Source organism: Mobula birostris, chromosome 1 (assembly GCF_030028105.1).
Source record: "Mobula birostris isolate sMobBir1 chromosome 1, sMobBir1.hap1, whole genome shotgun sequence".
NCBI classification, from domain to species: Eukaryota; Metazoa; Chordata; class Chondrichthyes; order Myliobatiformes; family Myliobatidae; genus Mobula; species Mobula birostris.
The window spans coordinates 26,011,018-26,037,224 of NC_092370.1; the positions used below are offsets into that span (position 1 = coordinate 26,011,018).

The 26,207-nt window shown below is 41.3% G+C and overlaps 1 protein-coding gene across 6 annotated transcripts in view; it reads left to right on the forward strand.

The window, feature by feature from the left end:
• The window catches only part of LOC140195118 (band 4.1-like protein 3), a 194,225-nt gene that overhangs the window by 143,712 nt on the left and 24,306 nt on the right, over positions 1-26,207 (forward strand). For 5 of the 6 annotated variants that reach the window (XM_072252946.1, XM_072252897.1, XM_072252907.1 and 2 more), the window contains 6 exons: positions 1,349-1,537; positions 1,818-1,922; positions 14,324-14,428; positions 16,581-16,682; positions 17,233-17,355; positions 24,341-24,745. In XM_072252946.1, coding sequence (XP_072109047.1) covers positions 1,349-1,537; positions 1,818-1,922; positions 14,324-14,428; positions 16,581-16,682; positions 17,233-17,355; positions 24,341-24,745 — 1,029 coding nt within the window. The remainder of the gene's footprint in view (positions 1-1,348; positions 1,538-1,817; positions 1,923-14,323; positions 14,429-16,580; positions 16,683-17,232; positions 17,356-24,340; positions 24,746-26,207) is intronic. The other variant, XM_072252926.1, reaches the window with a different exon arrangement.

Genomic DNA, 26,207 nt, shown 5'->3' on the forward strand with positions numbered 1-26,207 from the left:
TAAATTTTGCAAACAATTACACTGAGAAAAGTGTTCCACAGTGACACAGATTTAAAGGAGGATGATACACAGGGATTGATTATGGGCAATGGCTCGTGGTTTAATTTACCTTTCAAGACGACTCTCTAGTATTGGGGTTTAGATATGTGGACCAAGTGTGTTATTGCCTTATATAATCAATGCAAAATTACCATTCAAAATCCAGACAAAAATATATGCGTATCATTCCTGTGTGGAAGCTTTGATTCTTTCCTGCTCTACAAATGCATTAATACCAGGGAATCCTGCTCTATTGACCCTCTTATGTGTCTGGTTATTGGGAATGCAGTCAAACCTGACCCTGCCCTTGACTATTATCTACCTGCACACTCGCAGTGATTGAAAGAACCCAAGAGCCAAGTATGACCACCCCTCTATTCCCAGCACACTAAAGGAATTGAGATACATTATAGTATCTCGCTCTTCCCCCTGTGTTGGTGATGTAACACATTCTAAGGATTAAATATGATACTTGGAGGTTTATGAGGTTAGGTACTCATTGCTTGATCTGTTGGATGAGCACTACTTGTCTGAATAGTTTTGAAGAAAACTAAGAAAAAAACATTTGCAGGGTTAGGAGAAAGAACTCTGGACATGGAGGGAGTAAAGATAATTGAACAGTCGTATCTACACACTGGTACAGGTAGGACTGGCCAAATGGCTTGTGCCACTTTGTGGCATAACACCAAGGCCTAGATTTTGCAGAAAGTGGTCAACTGTTCCATATTTATCTGCAGCTGTTTCCCAGCTTTGCAGCTTCATGGGGACAGAAATCATAGAGATGCCATTTGCAATAGTTGCTTATCATGGTCACGTTGAATTCTGTGATTCTGCATTAGACTACAATTACATTGGCGCGACAAGCTGTCTACTCAGATGATCTCTCCCCATGCCCACACCCCATTATGTATATCAGGATAGGAATGCTTTGGTTCAAAGTCAAACCTGGTCCTGTTGCTTATTCCTTCTCAATTTCCTGAGATTGAACTGACCACTATTTCTGGTCTTTCCAGCCATCAAAAGAGATGAATGGCAAGATTGTGAAAGATGTTTTCTTTTTAGCATGATGAATTCTGTCCAAAATTGATTTGTGTATCATAAATCTTGCTCAATGCAAAGCAAATATAATAGCACTCTTGATCAAGCACTTGATATTTTAAGTGGCCATTACAGAACAATTAAAGAGTATTCAAACAAAATGAAACATTCACATCAGACATTTGTTGTCTAGACTTGAAATGTCATAGTCTGAAGTAATTCAGCAGTGTCAGAAAATGCTAAAATTATTTACTTTTGATATTCAACAAAGGAATATGACAAAACTCAGGAAGAGGTGGTTAAGCACCATGCCAACATAAGTGAGATGAAAAGAACATTTCTGGAATCTACAGCTGAAAGTGGGCCTGACGAATGGGAAAAGAGGTTGTCTGCCTCACCTATCAGATCCTTTTCGAAGAATGAGGATTTACCCATGATTGAACCCCTTGTGCCTGAAGAGGTAATTCATATTATTTTGTTATTTTAAAACTGTTCTATTTCACATTTAAGGGCTTTGAACATGACAACAAACACAAGCCATTTTCTTCATCTTTTTGATGCTAAAATTATATCTTGCAGCATTGTTAAATAGCTCACTAGATTATTTTTACAAGTGCCGTTATCTAGAGCAGTGATACAGCAGTATGCTTTCCAAGCTGTTCTGGTTCATTTTGTATTTCAGTTTTAATGCAAACCATTCTGAACAATTTTATACATGTCACTAAAATGTTTCAACCTAGCAGACCAAAGCAGACATTGGTGAGACGCTAGAAAGCAAGCTGGTGGAAAAACAGACTGTTGCCACGTCTGACACTGTGATGAAAGAAGATGCAAGATTAGCAAAGGTATCATCTGATCTCTGTTGTTTCTCATGTGTATAGTGGACGTTTCATTTGGCTTAATTCCCCACATCTCCTACTTCATACTGTGTTACTGACATTGACATTGAATCAGAAGCCGATGCTGGACCCTGATCTTGAGAGTCTGCTGTATTGAAAGACAGAATTTTATGTTCTTTGCTACATTTGTGAAACAAATCCATTCCATGCATAATAATTTCAGTGCAACAACATTGGCAATGTTCGCAGATCGCTGTGATTAAGCATTGCCAATAACTGAAATCAAAAATCATTCTTGGCAGATCAACTAACCTACTGAATCCAGTGTTTCCAGCAGAATCTCTTGAGGATGGGGAAGCTAATGGAGCCTCCTTCTTCCTTTAGCTGTTTATACTATTCCCAGGAAAATATTATGTATATTTCAGCCTGAAACAAGTAGATCTTTGCACTGTAGGGTGCTCATATGATTTTGGGGTGGTAAAATGGAATTGAAGAATAGTTCAGTTAGGCATTAAAAAAAAGCAGATACTTTTATAGAATTGAAGGCTATATGGGGCAGTTCAGCAATGATCATATTGAACACAAGAAATAGGAGCAGGAGTAGGCCATCTGGCCCATCAAACCTGCCCCCGCTATTCAATAAGATCATGGCTGATCTGTCCGTAAACTCTGCTCCATCTACCTGCCTTTTCTCCATGACCCTTAATTCCCTTACTATGTAAAAATCTACCTAACTATTTCTTAAACATATTTAGTGAAGAAGGCTCAACTGCTTCCCTGGGCAGAGAATTCCACAGATTCACCACTCTCTGGGAAAACAGTTTCTCCTCATCTCCGTCCTAAATCTTCTCCCCTGAATCTTGAGGCAATGTCCCCTAGTTCTAGTCTCACCTCCCAATGGAAACAACTTTCCTACTTCTATTTCATCTATCCCTTTCAAAATTTTAAATGGTGGGATGGACTTGAGAGGCCAAATTACCTACTAAACATTGGCTGGGGGAAGTCATTGAGATATAAAGCCATGTCTTGGAAATGGAGTAGAGGTCCAGATATTTGAAGAAGTAATTTCAAATTTAGGTAAATAGTAAGTTCACATGAAATGTAGTAACATGTAATATGGGTGTGATAGTGAAATTGCACTGTAATTAGCCAGTAACAGGTAGCAGGTTAGAAGATTGAGTAGAATACAAAAAAAAATGAAGAATAACTAAAACGTTAATAAGAAAGGATAAGGAGGTAGGGGGTGCAGCTAGCTAGTAATATATTAAGGTTTCTGTAGATAAAACAGAAGAGAACTAAAAATGAGTAGCCTCCAACTTAATGGCATGTGATGGTTCATGGCCTATTGTGTCAAGATGAGGCCAAATAGAGGAAGAACACATTATATTCCGGCTGTGTAGTCTCCAACCTGATGGCATGAATATCGATTTCTCCTTCCTGTTTAAAAAAATAAATCCCTCTCCCTCCCCTCTTGTATTTCCCACTTTCACCCCTTAGCTCTTCTCACCTGTCTGTCACCTCCGCGTAGGTCCCCTCCTCCTTTTCTTTTGACCAGCGGCCAGTTGGCATTTATGATTGATTAGCAAGAGCAAATTGCAGGGAGGTGGGTGCAAGTGCAGCAGCCATTGTTGCAGCTGCTCTCGTCTGAGTGTATAGAGTCAGGGTGGTGATCTTGAAGCTTAGCTCTTGGGCTTCAACGAAGAGAGGCTTCAGTCAGAGAAATCAAGGAAAAGAAAAGATCCAGGTTAAGTTTTTTTTCCCTTCCCTTCTTTACCTCTGCTCAGCTAGGGATGACAGGCAGGATAGTTGAATGCTCCTCTTACAGGATGTGGGAAGGCATGGAGACCTCCAATATCCCGGATGACTACAACTGCGAGAAATGCGTCCAGCTGCAGCTTCTAACACTCCGCATTAAGGAGTTGGAGCTGGAACTGGATGAACTCAGGGTCATTTGCGAAGTTGAGGAGATGATAGATAGGATACATACAGAGGTAGTTACACCCAAGGTGCAGGACACAGGAAACTGGGTGACAGTCAGGAGGGGGAAAGGGGTTAAGGAGCCAGTGCAGAGTATCCCTGTGGCCATTCCCCTCAACAAAGGGTATATCATTTTGGATACTGTCGTGGGGGATGACCTAACAGAGGAAAGTCTCAGTGGTTGGGTCTGTGGCACTGAGTCTGTCTCTGTGACTCAGAAGCGAAGGGGAAAGAAGAGGGATGCTGTGGTGATAGGGGATTCGTTAGTCAGGGGAACGGACAGGAGGTTCTGTGGGTGAGAATGAGATTTCTGAATGATATGTTGCCTCCCGGGTGCCAGGGTCCGGGACACCTTCGATTAAGCACTCAGCATTCTTAAGTGGGAGGGTGAACAGCCGGAAGTTGTGGTCCATATAGGTACCAGTGACATGGGTAGGACGAGTGACGAGGTTCTGCATAGGGAGTTCAGGGAGTTGGGTGCTAAGTTAAAGGGCAGGACCTCCAGGGTTGTGATCTCAGGATTGCTACCTGTGCCATGTGCTAATGAGTTTCAGAACTAGGAAGATTATACAGTTTAATACATGGCTAAGGAGTTGGTGTAGGAGGGAAGGCATACGATTTTTGAATCATTGGTCTCTCTTCCGGGGAAGGTGGGAACTGTATAGAAGGGTCGGTTTGCACCCAAACTTGAGGGGGACTAATATCCTAGCGGGAAGGTTTGTTAATGCTGCACAGTGGGGTTTAAACTAGAGTTGCAACGGGATGGAAACCAGAGTACCAGAACAGATAGTGGAGAGGTTGTGGAGGCAGATATTGGTAAAACCCCTGACAAAGTTAGGAATCAAAAGGTTGAGCATGGTGCGACTAGTGTCCTGAACTGCATCTATTTCAGTGCAGGAAGTATCATAGGAAAGGTGGATTATAGTGCTGAAGATGAGGTAGCTGGTTTGCAAGCAGAGGCAATGTGCAGTGAGGAGAGGCTGTTGATGCAGCAAAATTCCAGTCAACAGTGTGAGTTGTGACATAAAAGGTGGACAAAATCAAAAAGGGTGAATACAGGACTGAAGGTGCTATATTTGAATGTGCACAATATAGTATGTGGAATAAGGTTGATGACTTGGAGCACAGTTGCAAACTGGCAGGTATGAATTTGTAAGCATCACTGAATCATGGCTGAAAGAAGATTATACCTGGGATCTTAATGTCCAAGGATACACATTGTATCAGAAGGACAGGCAGGAAGGCAGAGGGGGTGGCATTGCTCTGTTGGTAAAAAATGAAATAAAATCATTAGAAAGAGGTGACATGAAGTCGGAAGATGTTGAATCGTTGTGGACAGAGCTCAGGAATTGCAAGGGTAAAAAGACCCTGATGGGAACTGTATACAGACCCCCAAGCAGTAGTAAGGATGTGGCCTACAAATTACAATAAGAGATAGAAAATGCACGTCAAAAGGACCTTGTTACAATAGTCATGGGGATTTCAATATACAGGTAGATTGGGAAAATGAGGTTGGTGCTGGATTCCCAGAGTTCTAGAGTTCTAGAGTTCCAACGAGGTGGCATTTTAGAGCAGCTCATAGAAACATAGAAACATAGAAAATAGGTGCAGGAGTAGGCCATTCGGCCCTTCGAGCCTGCACCGCCATTTATTATGATCATGGCTGATCATCCAACTCAGAACACCGCCCCAGCCTTCCCTCCATACCCCCTGACCCCCGTAGCCACAAGGGCCATATCTAACTCCCTCTTAAATATAGCCAATGAACTGGCCTCAACTGTTTCCTGTGGCAGAGAATTCCACAGATTCACCACTCTCTGTGTGAAGAAGTTTTTCCTAATCTCGGTCCTAAAAGGCTTCCCCTCTATCCTCAAACTGTGACCCCTCGTTCTGGACTTCCCCAACATCGGGAACAATCTTCCTGCATCTAGCCTGTCCAATCCCTTTAGGATCTTATACGTTTCAATCAGATCCCCCCTCAATCTTCTAAATTCCAACGAGTACAAGCCCAGTTCATCCAGTCTTTCTTCATGTGAAAGTCCTGCCATCCCAGGAATCAATCTGGTGAACCTTCTCTGTACTCCCTCTATGGCAAGGATGTCTTTCCTCAAATTAGGGGACCAAAACTGCACACAATACTCCAGGTGTGGTCTCACCAAGGCCTTGTACAACTGCAGTAGTACCTCCCTGCTCCTGTACTGAAATCCTCTCGCTATAAATGCCAGCATACCATTCGCCTTTTTCACCGCCTGCTGTACCTGCATGCCCACTTTCAATGACTGGTGTATAATGACACCCAGGTCACATTGCACCTCCCCTTTTCCTAATCTGCCACCATTCAGATAATAATCTGTTTTCCTATTTTTGCCACCAAAGTGGATAACTTCACATTTATCCACATTAAATTGCATCTGCCATGAATTTGCCCACTCACCCAACCTATCCAAGTCACCCTGCATCCTCTTAGCATCCTCCTCACAGCTAACACCGCCACCCAGCTTCGTGTCATCCGCAAACTTGGAGATGCTGCATTTAATTCCCTCATCCAAGTCATTAATATGGATTGTAAACAACTGGGGTCCCAGCACTGAGCATTGCGGTACCCCACTAGTCACCGCCTGCCATTCTGAAAAGGTCCCGTTTATTCCCACTCTTTGCTTCCTGTCTGCTAACCAACTCTCCACCCACACCAATACCTTACCCCCAATACCGTGTGCTTTAAGTTTGCACACTAATCTCCTGTGTGGGACCTTGTCAAAAGCCTTCTGAAAATCCAAATATACCACATCCACTGGTTCTCCCCTATCCACTCTACTAGTTACATCCTCAAAAAATTCTATGAGATTCGTCAGACATGATTTTCCTTTCACAAATCCATGCTGACTTTGTCCGATCATTTCAACGCTTTCCAAATGTGCTGTTATCACATCCTTGATAACTGACTCCAGCAGTTTCCCCACCACCGACGTTAGGCTAACCGGTCTATAATTCCCCGGTTTCTCTCCCCCTCCTTTTTTAAAAAGTGGAGTTACATTAGCCACCCTCCAATCCTCAGGAACTAGTCCAGAATCTAACGAGTTTTGAAAAATTATCACTAATGCATCCACTATTTCTTGGGCTACTTCCTTAAGCACCCTGGGATGCAGACCATCTGGCCCTGGGGATTTATCTGCCTTCAATCCCTTCAATTTACCTAACACCACTTCCCTACTAACATGTATTTCGCTCAGTTCCTCCATCTCACTGGACCCTCTGTCCCCTACTATTTCTGGAAGATTATTTATGTCCTCCTTAGTGAAGACAGAACCAAAGTAATTATTCAATTGGTCTGCCATGTCCTTGCTCCCCATAATCAATTCACCTGTTTCTGTCTGCAGGGGACCTACATTTGTCTTTACCAGTCTTTTCCTTTTTACATATCTATAAAAGCTTTTACAGTCCGTTTTTATGTTGCCTGCCAGTTTTCCGCCCTGGTTGAGTCCGCCCTGGGATCAGCTATTCTGGAATGAGTGTTGTGCAATGAACCAGGATTGATTAGAGAGCTTAATGTAAAATAACCCTTAGTGACAAGTGATGATATATGATCAAATTCACCCTGAAATTTGAGATGGAGAAGCTAAAGTCAGTATTTACAGTAGAGTCAAGGGAATTAGAGGCATGAGAGAGGAGTTGGCCGGAATTGACTGGAGAAGGCACTGGGAGGGATGATGGTAGAGCAGCTACGGCTGGAATTTATGAAGGCACGGGATATATACGTCCCAAAGAGGAAGAAGTATTCTAAAAGAAAGATGATACAATCTTGGCTAACAACAGAAGTCGAAGCCGACATAAAAGCCAGAGGGCATATAATATCACCAAAATCAGTGGGAAGTTGAACGACTGGGAAGGTTTTAAAAATCAACAGAAGGCAACTAAAAAGTCATTAAGATGGTAAAGTTGGGACACGAAAGTAAGCTAGGCAGTAATATTAAAGAGGATACCAAAAGTTTCTTCAGATACATAAAGTGTAAAAGAGAGTTGAGAGTGGACATCGGACCACCGGGAAACAATGCTGGAGAGGTAGTAATGGAGGACTACCTCCATTGGTGGATGGACTGAATAAGTATTTTGCGTCTATCTTCATTGTGGAAGACTCTGTCACTATGTTGGAAGTTCTAGGTGTCAGGGTCATAAAGGGTGTGAAGTTACCATAACTAGAGAGAAGGATCTTAGGAAACTGAAAGGTCTGAATGTAGATAAGTCACCTGGACCAAATTGTGTACACCAGGGTTCTGAAAGAGGTGTCTGAAGAGCTTGTGGAGGCATTAGTAATGATTTTTCAAGAATCAATAAATTCTGGAATGGTTCTTGAACATTGGAAAATTGCAAATGTCACTCCACTTTTCAGGAAGGGGGAGAAGCAGAAGAAAGGAAACTATAGACCAGTTAGTCCGACTTCAGTGGTTGGGAAGATAATGGAGTCAATTATTAAGGATGAAGTCTTGAGGTACTTGGAGGCACATGCTAAAATGGACTATAGTCAGCATGGTTTCTTCAAGGGAAAATCTTGCCTATCTTTGAAGAAATAACAAGCAGGATGGGCTAAGGAGAAATGGTTGATATTGTTTATTTGGATTTTCAGAAGGCCTTTGACAAGTTGCACACATAAGGCTGCTTAACAAGCTACGAGCCCAAGCTATTACAGGAAAGATTCTGGCATGGGTAAGGTAGTGACTGATTGGCAAGAGGCAAAGATTGGGAATAAAGGGAGCCTTTCCGGTTGGCTGCCGGTGACTAATGGTGCTCCACAGGAGTTTGTATTGGGACTGATTCTTTTTACATTATATGTCAATGATTTGGATGATGGAGTTGATGACTTTGTTGCAAAGTTTGCAGACAATATGAAGATAGGTGGAGGGGAAGGTAGCTTTGAGGAAGTAGAGTGACTGGCAGAAGGACTTAGACAGATTAGGAAAATGGACAAAGAAAAGACAGATGGAATACAGTGTCGGAAAGTGTATGGTCATGCATTTTGGTAGAAGAAATGAAAGGGTTGACTATTTTCTAAATGGAGAGAAAATACAAAAAAACTGAGGTTCAAAGAGTCCTTGTTAGCATTCATTTCAAGAGGACTAGAATATAAAAGCAAGGATGTAATTTTGAGACTTTATAAAGGACTGGTGAGGCCTCACTTGGAGTATTGTGAGCAGTATGGGGCCCCTTATCTAAGAAAGAATGTGCTGAAACTGGAGAGGGTTCAAAGGAGGTTCACGAAGGAGGTTCCAGGATTGAATGGCTTGTCATATGAAGAGCGTTTGATGTCTCTGGGCCAGTATTCACTGGAATTCGGAAGAATTAGGGCTGACCTCATTGAAACCTATTGAATGGTGAAAGGCCTTGATAGACTGGATATGGATAGGATGCTTCCTATGGTGGGAGAGCCTAAGATCAGAGAACACAGCCTCAGAATAGAGGGCCATCATTTTGGAACAGAGATGAGGAGTAATTTCTTTAGCCAGAGAGTGGTGAATCCACGGGCAGCTATGGAGGCCAAGACTTCATGCATATTTAAGGCAGAGGTTGATAGATTCTTGATTGGTAAGGGCAAGAAAGGATATGGGACGAAGGTAGGAGATTAGGGCTGAGAGAAAAATAGGATCAGCCACGACAAAATGGTGGAGCAGACTCGCACTCTCCTCTCCTATCAGCCCTTTATATTTTCAACCCACCTGCTTTTACCAATCACCTTCTAGCTAGTCTCCTTCTCTTCCTCACCTTTTTATTCTGGCTTCTTCCCTCTTCCTTTTCAGTCCTGAATAAATGTCTTGACCTAAAACTTCATCTGTTTATTCATTTCCATTGATGCTGGCTGACCTGCTGAATTCCTCATTTTGTGTGTGTTAATAAAAGGAAATAACATAAAATAAGGAGGTGGCAGATGAACGAAACAGGTATTTTACATCACTTGTAACTATTAGAGAATAGCATGTGAGGGAGAAAGGTAGGAAAATTGCAATTTTTCAAGAAATAGTGTTGAGAAAACTTTTGGAGCAGAGAACTGACAAATCCTTGGTCCTATTGGAGATCATCCAAGGATCTTGAAAAATGTGAATTGTTAGTTGGTTTTAATTTTCCAAAAATCCCTTAGAGGTTCCATTAGATTATAAAATTTCAAATATAACTCCTTTATTCTAAAAAGGAAGGACGATGGAATGCAGGAAACTACAGGCCAATTAGGTTAACTTTTGCCATGGGAGAATGCTAGAAGCTACTGTTAAAGATATTTTAGCAAAGCATTTAAGGAAAAAATATCATTTTTTTGGACAACACCATCCTGATTTTGTGTTAGGAAAATCATATTTGATTAATTAATTGGAGCTCTTTTTCTCCAGCACCAATTACCTCTTGAAGGAATTAGTAAGTACATTTGTGTTTCAGGAAGGAATTTGATAAGTTGCCATGTCAAAAAGTTCTTGGATTGAAGATTGGTGTGGATAAAAGCCAGAAATGGCTGAAAGTAGACATAATTGAGTTATTTTCTGATTGGTAAGCCATAACAAGTAGGTGACACAGGAATTTTCATTGGGGTCTCAACTTTTTATGAATGAAGGCGTCAAAGGTATGTTTACTGAATTTACTAATGACATAAAACTAGGTCAGAAAGTACAATTTGTAATAAAATTCGTATTATTTAAATAATGAGAGTTTGCAGAGCCCTTGTATGCAGAGAAATCTGTATGTCTTAATGCATGATTCATACAAGTCTAATATAGTGAGTAATTAGGAAAGCTAACAGAATATTATCATTTATTGTGAGGGAAGTAGAATAAAAATATAAATAGGTTATGATTCAGTATACAAGGTATTGTTAAGATCGCATTTGGATTAACTTTGTGCAGTATTAGACTTCTTTAATAATGGATGCAAATCCATTGGGAACAGTTCGGAGAAGGTTTCTGTTGGATCTCTGTTTAATTTCTGATCCTTAGGGTTCCTCCAGGAGGCAAGAATGGTGAGCAGTCTTAATTTCAAAGTTTGTTTATTTTAGAGTACAAGCAAACATACAAATATAAAGAACTGAGAAATCATGTTAAGAGGGGAATTAATGTTAAGGGGTGTAAGACAAAGGAATAAAAAGAAATAAAAGATGGCGCTTCTGAAAAATCTATTACTTTTATAGGTGAGATAAAGAAAATTCCATAGATGGCAGTGAATTAATTAATGAATTACATCATGTGGGTAATGTGCTAATAATTAGCCAATGAAAACTGAGAAAGGTGATAAATTGCTATACCGCTTTCTGTAAAATACATGAGTTTGTTAAAAAGTACAAATCTTATGAGAAGTTTTATTAATAAAAAACAAAGGTTTCCAATACTTCTTATACTGGTACCTGAAATGGATGGATCTTAACATAGCAGAATTAGAAAATACTTTCCTCAAAGGGCACTGGAAGTGGAGTCCTTGAATATTTTTAAGGCAGATTATATATGTATTAAGAAAATGCATGATAGGCTGCTAATTATAGGTGGAAGCAAGAACTTGAGACTTTCATCAGATTAGATTTGATGTTGAATGACAGAATAGGCTTGAGGAGACAAGCGACATTACTGCTAATCAGAATTTATTTATAATCATGTATATGTAACCCATCTAGCTAATATTTACAGGACCTATAGAATAGTACAGCACAGTACAGGCCCTTCGGCCCACAATGTTATGCCGACCCTCAAACCATGCCTCCCATATAAGCCCCCAACTTAAATTCCTCCATATACTATCTAGATCAACCAAGCCTAATCTGCACATTTTTTTAAACTCCCTTGACATTTACATTTTTTTTCCTGAGTAAGGTGCCTTATTTTCCAAGTTGGCTGTGGAAGGTGTCAGACAAAAACATATCAATAATTTGTGTGAATCCTTTTCTGGACCTTTTTCAGATGCCCTGCTGTGTTTAGGTTCAGCTCAACAGCATCACAATTATTTTATATTTGCATTACCAATTTTCAGCTGCATTGACTTCAGGTGTCTGAAAATTATGCAAAATAACTGTTAGTTGATTGATTGTTATTCATTTATTTAGAGATACGCACAGTACTCGTGGTATGTTTGTGAACTGAATTTTATTCCCCTAATTTTATTTTTCAGTGTTCCTCTTTGTTGTAGTAACTCTGTCATCATCATGATTTAAGGTTTTATGCATTGGGAACAATATTCATCCTCATAAAGTGAAGCCTGATCAGTCACAAGTGCAAAATGTAAAAATGCTCCCTTCAATCTTCTACTTGTGAATTAAACAATGTCTGGGAGGGGCACATACGCAGAATCTTAACATGCCTATAGTCTCAGCTTGAAACGTCGGCTTTTTATTCTTCTCCATAGATGCTGCCTGACCTGCTCAGTTCCTCCAGAAGTGTGTGTGTGTGTGTGTGTTACTCTGGATTTCCAACCTCTGCAGGATCTCTAACAAGAAAATCTGCAGCTGCTGGAAATCCAAAGCAACACACACAAAATGTTGGCGGAACTCAGCAGGCCAGGCAGCATCTATGGAAATTAGCAGCCAGTCAATGTTTTGGGCTGGGGCCCTTCTTCAGGACCCTGATGAAGGGTCTCAGCCTAAAACATCGACTGTTTACTCTTCCATAGATGCTGCCCAGCTTGCTGAGTTCCTCCAGCATTTTATGTGTGTTGCTCTGCAGAATCTTTTGGAGTCATAGAGTCATACAGAAGTACAACACAGAAACAGGCCCTTCAATCATTGTAGTCCATGCCAAAACCATTTAAACTGCCTACTCCCATTGACCTGCTCTAGGACTATGGGCCTCTGTACCTCTACTTCCATGTATCTATCCAAACTTCACTTAAATCATATTCACATGGACCACTTGCACTGGCAACTCATTGCACACTCTATGACCCTCTGAGTGAAGAAATTTCCCCTCATGTTCCCCTTAAACTTTCCACCTTTCATCCTTAACTCATGACCTCTGGTTATAGTTCCACCCAGCTTCAGTGGAAGAAGCCTGCTTGTATTTATCCTATCTATACGCTTCATAATTTTTTATACCTCCGTCAAATCTCCCCTCATTCTTCTACATTCTAAGGAATAAAGTCCTAACCTATTGAATCTTTTCTTATAACTCAGGTCCTCCAGAACCAGCAACATCCTAATAAATTTTCTCTGCACCCTTTCAATCTTATTTACCTCTTTCCTGTAGGTGGTGACCAAAACTGCACACAAAACTCCAAATTAGGCCTCACTAATGCCTTATACAACTTCAACATTCCATCATATCTGCATTGGTTTATGAAGGCCTATATGTCAAAAGCTTTCTTTACGACCCCTATCTACCTGTGCTGGCACATTCAATGAATTATGAACCTGTTTTCCCAGATCCCTTTGTTCTACCACACTCCTCAGTGCCCTACTGTTCACTGTGTAAGACCTGCTTTGGTTGGTCCTGCCAAAGTGCAGCACCTCGCACTTGTCTGCATTAAATTCCATCTGCCATTTTTCAGCCCATTGTTCCAGCTGATGCGGATCCCCCCTGCAAGCAATGATAGCCTTCCTCGCTGTCCACTACACCCCCAGTCTTGGTGTCATCCGCAAATTTGCTGATCCAGTTAACCACATTATCATCCAGATCATTGATATAGTGACAAACAACAACAGACCCAACACTGATCCCTGTAACACAGCACTAGTCAAACGCCTCCAGCCAGGGAGGCAACCCTCTACTACCACCCTTTGGCTTCTCCCACAAAGCCAGTGTCTAATCCAAATTTATTACCTCATCTTGAATGCTGAGCAAGTAAATCTTCTCGACCAACCTCCCACGCGGGACTTTGTCAGATGCCTTGCTTAAAGTCCATGTAGACAACACCCACTGCCCTGCCTTCATCCACTTTCCTGGTAGTTTCCTCAAAATATTCTTTAAGAATGGTTAGACGTGACCTACCACGCATGAAGCTATGCTGGCTATCCTTAATCAGTTCATGTTTATCCAAATATCTATATATCTGGTCCCTTGGTATACTTTTCCAATAACTTTCCCACAACTGATGTCAGACTCACTGGCCTATTTTTTTCTGGTTTATGTTTACAGCCTTTCTTAAACAGCAGATCAACACTGGCTGTTCTCCAATCCTCTGGTACCTCTCCTGTCACTAAGGATGGTTTAAATATCTCTGCTAGGCGTCTGCAATTTCTGCACTTGCCTCCTGTAGATTCCGAAGGAACACCTTGTCAGGCCCTGGGGAGTTATCCATCCTGATTTGCCTCAGGATAGCAAGCACCTCCTTGTGTTTCGGTGTTGTCTTGTATAGTTTTGAGCCTGGAAATTTTCCTTTGCACTTTACATGCCACTTGTATACTTGAAATATTCAGCTGTATAGTTAGAATGCTATATGGCTGGCTTGTAAATTAAACTAATATTTTTCTTCTCTTTCAGGCTGAAGATGAGCATAAGGCAGTAGATAAGGAGCCATCTACTGGTTACAGCACTGTGGTGACTAACGAAATTGTCATCAACAAAACAGTCTCGTCTCTCCCGGAGGTTGCTATCTTTATTAAATTTATTTGTACATGTAATCAATATAAGAAATTTTTAGCAGGAAATTTAAGCATACATTCAATATAATACTCAATTCTGAGTCAAGACAACAGGACTACCAATTAATCAGATTATTTTTAAACACTCATTTAGTTGGCAGAAAGGTTACAAATTATAACTGTGCACAAATAATCTCTATACTAAAGTAATCAGATATAAACTGGTGCTGGCCAAGTACAGGCTGTTCACAGAGCAAGGATTAAGTTCCTTTATGTTCAAGTGAATTTAACCTCACTTTGATAGCTACCAGCAATGATATTTCTATGCTATATGATGCAAGTTTGCTCATTTCTGCATGTTAATGACATAATCAGATTATATTTATTGCTTTGAAAACACAGAGTATTTTATCCATAAAAGACGGGGAAAGGGTAAACGCATGATGGGTCACAAAGTGCTTGGTTCAGAAGAGGAATTTCAGAAAGAGTCTTAAAAGTAGAGTGGAATTGGAGACCAAAAAGTGTTTAGCAAGAGTTTCAGAGGCAGGGTGTCAATAACAGGTGAAAGAACTGCAGAACAAGCCAAAGACAGAGTTTCAAAATGCTGTAATAAGGGAGATTACAGAGTAATGGAACGTTATACTTTTACCCTTTGCCAACTTGATAACTCTTCAGCCAGAGAATGACAGATCTGTGGAATTCATTGCCACAGGCAGCTGTGGAGGCCAAGCCATTGGGTATATTTAAGGCAGAGGTTAACAGATTCTTAATTGGTCAGGCCATGAAGGGGTATGGGGATAAGGTAGGAGATTGGGGCTGAGTGGGAAATGGATCAGCCATTATCAAATGGTGGAGCAGACTCGATGGGCGAAATGGCCTAATTCTGCTCCTATGTTCTACGGTCCTAACTCTGAAAAATGTAAACACTTGAATAATTCAGTTTTATTTGAAGCTGCAAGAAGTGGTGAATATATATTGCAGTGAGAGCAATATATTTAGGCTAAGAGCTTTACATTTGGTGTGTTTACAAAAGGTGGGGGATGAGAAATTAGCGAGGAAATCACTGTAGTGCCCTCGTGTCAAAGAAGCAGAGACACGGAGATGGGGGTAGAAATGGTTTGGGTTCAGGCTGTTATTCATCCTGAGGTGGGAATGGAATTGGTGTCGATGGTTTTCCCCTGGCCCTAACGATGGTGGCTTTAACTTTCCCACCTTCAGCTTGTCCCATTAATCCAGACAATGAAGTTGGAGATATCGGAAGAAGCATGCTTTGGAAAGCATAGCGAAGACTGTAAAGGGGATGAAGTGGGGTTTGTGATTGTTAATGAAGAATTCATTTGTAGATTGATAGGGCCTATTTCACCAATAACCCACCGAGATGACATTCTATGCCCCTGTCGTCACATAATGTATCTACTCCGTGCTTTACCCCTATCTGGGGTGACTCAGTAATCCTATCTGCGGTGACTCAGTAATCCTATCTGCAATGACTCTATAATCCTATTGTGTAGCCAACATTGTTTACCAGCAGAAGATAGAATTTCATTTCATACATGATTATGTCCTAAGTAGGGATTGTTTTTTAACATTTAAAATGTGATTATTCTATTAGGTGCTTTTTGCATGTAAGTGATATAGCAGTTTATCAAAGACTTGTGATTATACAACCTATTTAGTTCTAAAATAGGATCCCCCATGATGCTCAGTGCCGTTGCATGTACGCACCTCACCCTTAGAAGAGGACGGATAGAACTCTTGTTTAAATTTTTAAATGTGCAGCATTGAGCTTTCATTAATTGCCATACAAAACTACTTAGATCAAAATGACTGTTTAAAAACACAGATTTGTGGGGGTGGAATAGGAGAGCAGCTCATCCCATGGACAGCACTTGAGGAGGGAGTGCGATAGTTGATTTTGATTAGCAGAGGAGGGGATGGTGAAGACAAAGGGAGATGCATATTGGACGCAACAACAACGATTGGTAGATTTTGTGTCATCTGTCGAACAGCAGAAAACTGTGCTGTCTACTCGGGAGGAAACTCTCATTTCAAAGAAGGGGGCAACAAAAAGAGGTAATGCTGAAGGCAGTCTGAAACCTATAGAGATTGTGAGACAGAGAGGAATTGAAAGCCCTGATGTGAGGTCTGCTTTGCAGAAGTATGAGACTTCAGTGATCAAATCGAAGACTGATGAAGAGCCAATGTTTACCATTGCCACAGCTCACTATTTTACTGAGTCATCGGGATCAAGAGTTTTGGTAACTGTTGGCCTTGGCTGTCACAGTCTAAAGATAAAATGCATGGCTTTCAGACAGCACTTGCTTTTCAGTATGCTTAAACAGCTAAAAGCACCATTCTGCTTACCTGCAAGTTGCTTCTACCCAGCCAGTGATCCTCTAATGTGGTTTTAATGTTTTAGTTTTGCTATTACAAACTGTTTTGTTAAATTAGCCACACTTGTTAAAATTCAGGCTTTATGAGGCTGACGCTGATTTGCATTTCACAGACAGTCTCTTCATCATCTTCTGCAACTTTATTGCACAGATTGTTCCCTTAAGATTTTTTTGCGTGTCCTTTCCTTGTAGCAAAATATTTGTATTGTTTGACCTTCCCACGTACAAACATAATCTCATCCTTTTGCCTGTTTTCCTTACACTCCTCTTTTAGTTGGCTTTTTTTTCTATATGTTCTAATTAAACTTCTGCTATTTTTTCAGTCTGTAACTTTGAAACAGCTTTTGTCTCTCCAGTGTTGACCTAGTCATGTATGTCAGTCAGCTTTATATGTTGACTTTCTGTGTCTACACAGACAAAGCAGTCTGGTTCTGAAGTAACCTCAAAAAATGTAGACGTCTCCAATCTATTAGATTCAACACGAAAACAAATGGATGGAAAGGAATGGGCTTCGGCTTCATCATCCAGCTGGGTTCAGGTGTCTTTTTATTCTTTAAAGAAATCTTCTGTCCTTAACTGGAATTGTCACTTCTGGTGTTTCTGCTCCTACTTCTAGCTATGTTTCATGTTTCGCCGCTCCAGCATATTGTGTGCATTTCAACAAAATACAGGGCTTGAAAGGACCTTCCCTGTCACATGCTATCTTCCTTTTACAGACTTCTGTACTTTTCATGATGATGTCCATCTTCCCTTCTTCCCAAGTCTCATAAACACAAGAGGTTCTGCAGATGTTGAAAAGCCAGAGCGACACACACAAAATGCTGGAGGAACTCAGTGGGTCAGGCAGCTTCTATGGAAATCAATAAACAGTCGAGGTTTCAATCCTGATGAAAGGTCTTTGCCTAAAACGATGACTGTTTGTTCCTCTCCATAGATGCTGCCTGATCTGCTGAGTTCCAACAGCATTTTTTGTGTGTTGCTCCCCAATTCTCATTTGCTGGACTAGGTATTCTACCTGGGAAATGATTGGAAGATTCTTATTGATCAAGTGGCGTTATTGTTAACCCCATCCATTTTTTAACAACCTGGAAACAAAAAACCTTTTTTCGTAAATCTTCCTTGTTATTCCCTTATTAATATCTTTGAATAGTTCTTTAATTCCTGATTACTCCTAGACATATGTAGGACAATGAGGAACTCCAGCAAATGTCCAGTGTTAACTCATGTTGGGCCAGCATCATGACCCTGGTCTTGGACTTCTTATCCCCTATAGCCATTGATGTGTGATCTATGTACCAGTGCTACAAAGAATATCACTGCACCTTGTGTAAACAAAATTACTTCCACGTGAACGTGAGTTCAATTTTAGAAGTTTGAATAGATACATGGATGAGAGGGGAATGGAGGGCTCTGGTCCAGGTGTATGGGGCTAGGTAGAAGACCAGAGTTGCACAGGCTTCATGTACTGAAGGGCCTGTTTCAGTGCTGTAGTATTCTGTGTCTCCAAACTCTCTCTTTGGTGGGCAACCTGATTATTTATCCACCCAGAGAGCGATCTCTTCTACATCCTTATCCAACGTTACCCTCTGTACCCAAGCTAGAATGATTGCAGGTGTAACCTGAGAACGATCTACCTTTCCATTTTTTTATGTCTGTCTGGAGAGGCATCTTAAAGTAAAGCAACCAAGGATCAGGAATTAGTATTATGGGATCAAACTTAAAAAATTCCCCGGGGTAATGTTCAAAATGCTGGGTGGTTTATTTCGAAAAATGATGTGCAACAGGAGACCAGTCAAAGCTGATTTACCTGAGCATGAATTTGGTATGACATTTTCATTCTCAGTTGATGAGATTACCTGTAAAACTACATTTTGATAATAGAATAGTGGCTGCAGGAAGATGTAATTAAGTAACAGACTAGGTCCTGATTAGAGAATAAAATGATTGTCCACAGGCCTAACAGCAAATTCAATTTTCTGTTACAAAAATGGAGGCACGTTATAGCATAAAAACTAGAGATTCTGTAGATGCTGGAAATCCAGAGCAACAACACACAGAATGCTGAAGGAATTCAGCAGGTCAGGCAGCATCTATGGATGGGAACGAACAGTCAACGCTTTGGAACAAGATGAAGGGCCTAACCTGCTGAGTTCCTCCAGAATATTGTGTGTGTTGACACTATAACATAATTAGTGAAGTTCCTGAAACTTGGGTGTCCTCACTGCTGCATTCTATGTCTCTGCCTCAAGGCTTTGTCTGTAGTTCTCTGTTACTACATTAACACAGTCCACACAACAGCGTAGTGGGTAGCACAACACTCTGTTGGACCAGCAACCAGATACATTTCCTGCCGTTGTCTGTAAGGAGTTTGTATGTTCTACCTGTGACCACATGGGTTTCGTCCAAGTTCTCTGGTTTTGTCCTACAGTCCAAGACGAACTGGTTGGTGGTCCACACACACAGAATGCTGGAGCAGCTCGACTGTACTTTTTCCACAGACGCTGCCTGGCCTGCTCAGTTGCTCCAGCATTTTGTGTATGTTGCTTGCATTTCCAGCGTCTGCAGATTTTCTCTTGTTCCCGGTTGGTAGGCTAATTGGTCATCGTAAATTGCCCCCTGATCAGGCGAGGGTTAAATCGGGTGTGACTGAAAGGGATTATTCCACACTGTATCTCAATAAATAAACAAACTAGTTAATAGCCCTCACTATTCTTGCCCCTACAACAGGTGGAAATCCCATGCTTAATTTGTAGTTATCATATATATTTTATAATTTTCTGCATTTAGAGAATATTTCAGTAGGAAGAGTTGAGAGTTAATCCACCCTACATTTGGAAGTTTCTAGCCACTGCAGTGGTCACGCAGCACGAGATGATTGTGAGCACATTGGATGAGCCAAACACTTTTGTGCCCCAGCAGAAAGATTATAGAGTTCATTGAGGGGCTACATCAATAGAGAATTAGGCCTACTCAGTCCTGCAGTTCAAGGTTACTGGTTAAGGGGTTATTATTTTACACTATGTTTTTAGTAAATTTACTGCTAAATCCTTGCTATCATAAGAATTTTCAAAGAGTTATTTTCTACTTTCCTGGAAACATCATTGCTCTTGAGTATATCAATAACAAACAAGGAGGAAAAGTATAAAAACAAGGGCATATTGGTTATGTTGATTTTTGCTGGAAATTTGCCTGGAGCTCCTCGTTTGTCTTGTTTTCCCTAGATGTGTGGGAGAAACTTTGTTTACAAGTGGAGGTGGCTTTCTACAAGCCCAAGGATAGCTCAGTAATGTGAGGGCAGCTCTGAGAGAGCTCGGCACACAAAATGCTGGAGGAACTCAGCAGGTCAGGCAGTACCTTTGGGGATGAATGGCCTGTCCTGCTGAAGGGTCTCGGCCCAAATCGTTGACTTGCTGAGTCTCTCCAGCATTTTGTGTATGTTGCCCTGGGCTTCCAGCATCTGCAGAATCTCAAGTCCAGAAGAGCACTCAGCCCGAGTTAATTCGTCCCTGTTCCATCCAGGTGTAACACGTTCTCAGATTGTTCCATTTGCTGTTGTTGATACTCCAATTCAGTGTGGTTGGGGTATCAACAAGCATCAGTTCATTTTCATTTGACTGCCTTCGAAATGATTGAAATCCAACATGATCTGGTGTCAAATAGATTATAATTGTTGGAGTTTCTGTTGCATTTTGTGTTTGTTCCATACAAAGACTGGAGTTTTGAAAGTGAAAACCATTTTGTCACTTCTATTGAGCTTTTTTCAATTTAGAAGTACAATAATTGTGATACTGTACTATTTGTCCAGTGATCCCCTTTCCCAATGCCTGTAGCACTGAGGGTGCCTGCCATTGGCTGTTTGGTATCACAATGCTAATACTTTTTTCAAAGCTCTCCTATCACCTCTCAAAATACGAAGAGAGACTCCATTAAAGTACATGAGCGACGGACAGGCATATACTGTGCTTCTGTATGGGGAATTAATACAACCAAAGTCTGAAATACTTGCATCAGCCTTTCAGAAGTACTACATGAGATAAATTCTGAATAGATCTAACACTCATTCTTGGAGCACTGTGGACCACAGGTGATCTTAGTTACGCCCCTTCTTTTACCATTGCCCTCAAGCCAGTGGATCAAGCCCCGTTCTCTCGGGGACATGGTGGACCATTCCCAGATCAGCTCTCGGAATGCTTTAGACCGAGGGAGAGTAAAACATGGCAGAGTTCCAAGAAAAGCTGCAGTGCAGCATACTGTATTTAGAGCTAGGTAATCACATCACTGTGGAATCAAATTAAGGTTCTGCAGTGCAACTACATCCAGCTGGGCAAATTTTTTTTAAAAATAGCAGCAAGAAAGACCCTCAAATAAATCTTAAAAGATTGCAGAGATCAGCAAACCAAATGCAAAGGACAAACCTGAACCTGCATGTTTGCTCGCGAGGTTCCCAGGTATCAATAAAGCTATGACCCCCCCCCCCCCCCCACTGCCAAGATGAGGCCATTCCTGGGTTGAAGGAGCAACTCCTCATTTTCGACCTGGATGGCCTCCAACCATAATTAAGGGTACTTAAGAATAGCCACATACCTTGAATGTCTCAAAAAAAACCTTGTCAAAGCTACAGTCAGAGTTATTAGGGTGTGAGGATGGCCAGGTAGTGACTCTCAGACGCTTCCTGGGACTTGCCCCTTGTAAAGGACCCCAGTCAGGACCATCAAGACATTCTCTCCAGCACTATCACCGACCTCATTAATTATGAAGATCTCTTGTCCACTGCCACCAACTTCATAGACACATAGACCACTATAGCACATGTGGAACTGTCTATGTTCCAAGTCTTCCCTTCTAATGGCCCAACTCTTTCTGTGCTATATTGATGCTGCTTCATGCACCCATTCTGAGCTCATCGATTTCATCAATTTTGCCTCCAACTTCCACCCTGCCCTTAAATTCACTAGGCCCATTTCTGACACCTCACTCCTCTTTCTTGATCTGTCTGTCTACCGTTATCTTTTATAAACCGACCCATTCCTATGGCTATCTTAACTTTACCCTTCCTACCCTGTCTCCTGTAAAAATGCTGTTCCCTTTTCTCAGTTTCTTCGTCTCTGCTGCATCTGTTCCCAAGATGAGGCTTTCCTTTCCAGGACATCAGCCTGCTTCTTCAAAGAATGTGGTTTCCCTTCCTCCACTATTAATGCTGCCCTCACCTGCGTCTCCTCCATTTTCCAGACACCCCCACCCCATCTTCCCACCGCCTTAACAGAAATGGAGTTCCTCTTGTCCCCACATACTATCCCATGAGCCTCCACATCCAGTACATCATTCTCTACAATTTCCACCAGTTTCAACAGGACCCTACCACCAAACACATCCTTACCTCCCCCCGCCCCACCACTCTCCACTTCTGCAGAGATTGCTTCCCCCTTGTGATTCCCTTGTCCATTCATCCCTCCCTACTAACCTCCTTCCTTATCCCTGCAAGCAGCAGAAGTCCCGCACCTGCCCATTCACCTCCTCCCTCACCCCCATCCTGGGCCCCAAACAGTCCTTCCAACATATCACCTGATAATCTGTGGGGTCGCCTATTGCATCTAGTGCTCCCAATATGACCTCCTTTATCCGGCAGATTGGAGGAAAACTTCGTCGAGCACCTTCGCTCCATCTACAAGAGGCAGGACTTCCTGGTGGTCAACCATTTTAATTCCCATCCCCATTCCCGTTCAGACATGTGGCTCCATGGCCTTTTCTACTGGCACAATGAGGCCACTCTGTGGTTGGAGGAACAACCTCTTATATTCTATCGAGGTAGTCAGCGGGATGGCAGAAGCATCAATTTCTCCAACTGTGTAGTTTTTCACCCTTCCCTTCCCTTTTCTTCAGTTCCCCCACTCTGGCCTCCCCCTTACCTCTTCTTCTCCTCTGCCTATAACCTCCCCCAATGCCTCTCCTTTTTCCCCTTCTCCCATGGCTCACTCTCCTCTCCTATCCGATTCTTTCTTCTCCAGTCCCTTACCTTTTCCACCCATCACCTTCCCACCTTCTAACTTGTACTCCCTCCCCTCCTCCCACCTTATTCTGGATTCCTTCCCCTTCCTTTCTGGTGCTGGTGAAGGGTCTTGGCCCGAAACGTCGACTGTTTATTCACTTCCGTAGATGCCGCCTGATCTGCTGAGTTCCTCCAACATTTTGTGAGTGTCAGCCAAAGTTATTAATCAGATCAAATCCAAAAGGCCCAGCAACACTGCTACCGCAAGTGTGACACGGGTTTTATAAGAGAATCATATTTGCATGTAAAGAGATTGTGTTCAAAAGAAAAAAAATTTGCTGGAAATCAAAAATAAGAACAGAAAATATCCAGCTGCTCAGGCAACAGTTGTGAGGGTTGAAAGCAGAATTGAACTTACAGATTGATGGCCTCCCGGCAGAACATCTCCAACTGCAGCAAGTCAAAAGGTGGTTGTTTGCAGGATGCACATGAGAAAAGTCAGTAGAGTTGTCTAATTGCATATTGGAAGAAATGGCGTGCTAATCTTTCCATTTGGTTCTCATTGTTTCTGATAACATAATAAAATACCCTTGTGCCATGACTTAAGATATTTGGAAGTCTATCTTTGCAGATGGATGGCAAACCTACTTTGTATCTGTGTTGATAGCCTGTTTTCTGACAGAACAATCTTTGCATCACTCAGAGCCACTGCACTGGAAAACTCTTGGTGACTGGATAATGATTAAGGGCGAGGATATAGTAGTTTATATATATATAATGTACTCCATTGCTTCCATGTTTTTTTTTCCTCTCTCTCTCTCTCTCTCTCTCTCTCTCTCTCTCTCTCTCACTCACACACACACACACACACACACACACACACACACACACGTGTGAAAGTAGAACGTGTGTGTGTGGCAGAAACATGGACACAATAGAGAAACGTAATTAACTAAAGTAGAAAACTGCCTGAATATTTTCATAATTACAAGAGACTTTATTTTATTGTGTAGGGCATGTTAAGTTACCTCAAGGTCGCTAGTTCGAGCCTCAGCTGTGGCAACGTGTTTGTGCCCTTGAGCAAAGCACTTAATCACACATTGCTGTAGTCTGTGCGAGAAGTGGCGCCCCACACAGACTTCCAATCTGCACCTTGTAAGGCATGAAAATGCCCGACGCAAGCCTCTCATGGTCTGAGTCGGCGTTCCCTTCCCTTATTTTATATGAATTCTTCACTAAAAGCATGTCATGGATTAACTTACTACATCCATTTTTGTTTTGCTTATTGAAATCTTACCAGCTTTTGACTGTAGATTTTATTATGCTTGTATATAGACTAAGCAGTTATACAATAAAAAATAATCTTTCATTAATATACTTTTTCACAGTAGGTTTTACATTGTACATCATATGAATTATAGAGTTTGAAGTAGATGGAGATGGCTGTGCTATAACTCTAACTCAGAGCAGGTCACCACAGTTGCTATTTAGTACATTTTATTCTGCACACTTTCATGGGAGTTTTTAATCTTTCTAGAAACCGGACGTGGATTTGGACGAGGGTTCCAAAGTGGCGCAACATGAGATCCTCAAGCAGGAGAAGACCATGAAGATTGTGCAGGAAACAATGGTGATGGAAAAGAAGCATGTGATGAATGTGCATGCAAGCGAGGATGCTTCTGCTCTGCACGCTAAGCTGGCAGGAGATGAGAGGGATTCCCTAACAGAGGCGAGCAAAGCTCACTCATCTGGTGATGCAGGGGGTCTGAGTTCTATGGTGACTGTGGAAACCAAAGAGGACCAGAAGGAGGCAGCAAGTCCCAAAGTGGATCAACCAGTTGCTGATATTGTAGAAGGACCACCTACCACCCAAGGGTGGGAGGAGCAGCCTGGGATGGCAGGCAAACCTTCAGAAAAATCTGAAGAACAACCTCAGTTCGAGGTAACTGGTTCCCCTCACCTCCTTACCAACTTTTATATATTTGTTTCCTCATACTCTACCATCAACGTCTGCAATGTTTTGTCATTTTAGAAGCAAAATCACAGCAAAAAATTCAAATGTGTTGCAAGTCACACCTGCTTTGAGTAGTGCCATTGAATCAAGTGATTTGTTATCACTTTTTAACCCACATTTCATGCTTCATTCCTGTTATCAGATTGTTTTAAATTTAGAAACACGGAGTAATTTTAATCCTACGCAGCCGATAGAAACTGATGAGAGCTCAATTTAGTTTTGTTTGACTTCCAGGTTAGGCAGGCAGTCAATCCATTCTCTTCCATGAGCAGTTTAGGATAAAATTACTCACCTCCTGTGCCATCTCATCATGTTGATTTTAAAACAACATTATTGATAGTTAATTGCAGTTTGATATATAGCTTCTGCATACCTGCAATACTCTGCCTGATGCTAATGCTACGATGCTTTCTGTTTCTGATTTAATTTTGCTCATCTCTTTTTGCTATCATCAGTTTAGATTATTGCAAATGGCTGAGTTGAACTCACTGAAATTTAAACTTCCTTCCTGAATTAAGGAATTTAATAAGACCAAAGTACTTCCTGATCTTTAATTATGAAAACCTTTTGAGTTTCTGATTAATAAATGTGGTCAAAATTAAATAAACTCTTTTCAATAATTCCTAATATCCAAGTGATTTTTGAACTAGAAAACATCTAAAGGAAATTAAACTTAGTCATGTGTTTTATATGCAGTAACTTTTTGAGACTTTCTGTGATTATAGTTGTACCTTGGACAAAGTGTTTACATCAGGAAAACTAAAATTGGAGCCACAACCAAATATTCCTTTCAATCAGTATTGAAAGTGCCTGGCTTTGGGAGAGATGAGACATTGAAAGTAAATTGTCTGCACTTTGCACGAGAAGATTGCCAGTGCATGTGTTTTGTGGTAAAACTGCAGATTGCTGACCTTAAATATTATCTACAAAACATTTTCAGAAGTGCAAATAGAGGCTGCTTACCCCTTTAGTATCTTTGGTTAATTGAGGAATACAAGACTTACTGATGTTAAAGTAACGTCATTATTCCCCCCTCCCATTCTCTTTCCTATATTCTGTGCAAGTGAATGTTTGGCACACCTTACCCTCTACTAGTACAACAATAACTGGAACCCTTCCAGTGATCTCATATAATTAGTTTCAAGTAGTAATCAGAACAGCTTGAAATAAGGCACCTGTTTTGGAAAACATTATTCAGTTTAAAAAGAAAGTATCCAAAACAATACAAAGCAGAAGCAATCAACCTTCTGAAGGAATTGACAGTTGAGCAATATCAGTGTAGGGAGAGGAAAGGAATTGTCCATAATCCATCATGAGAATGTATTTTCTGATCTGACGGTTTCAAAATATTTCTGAAGTTATTTGAAGCTAACCTGGATACCTGACTTCC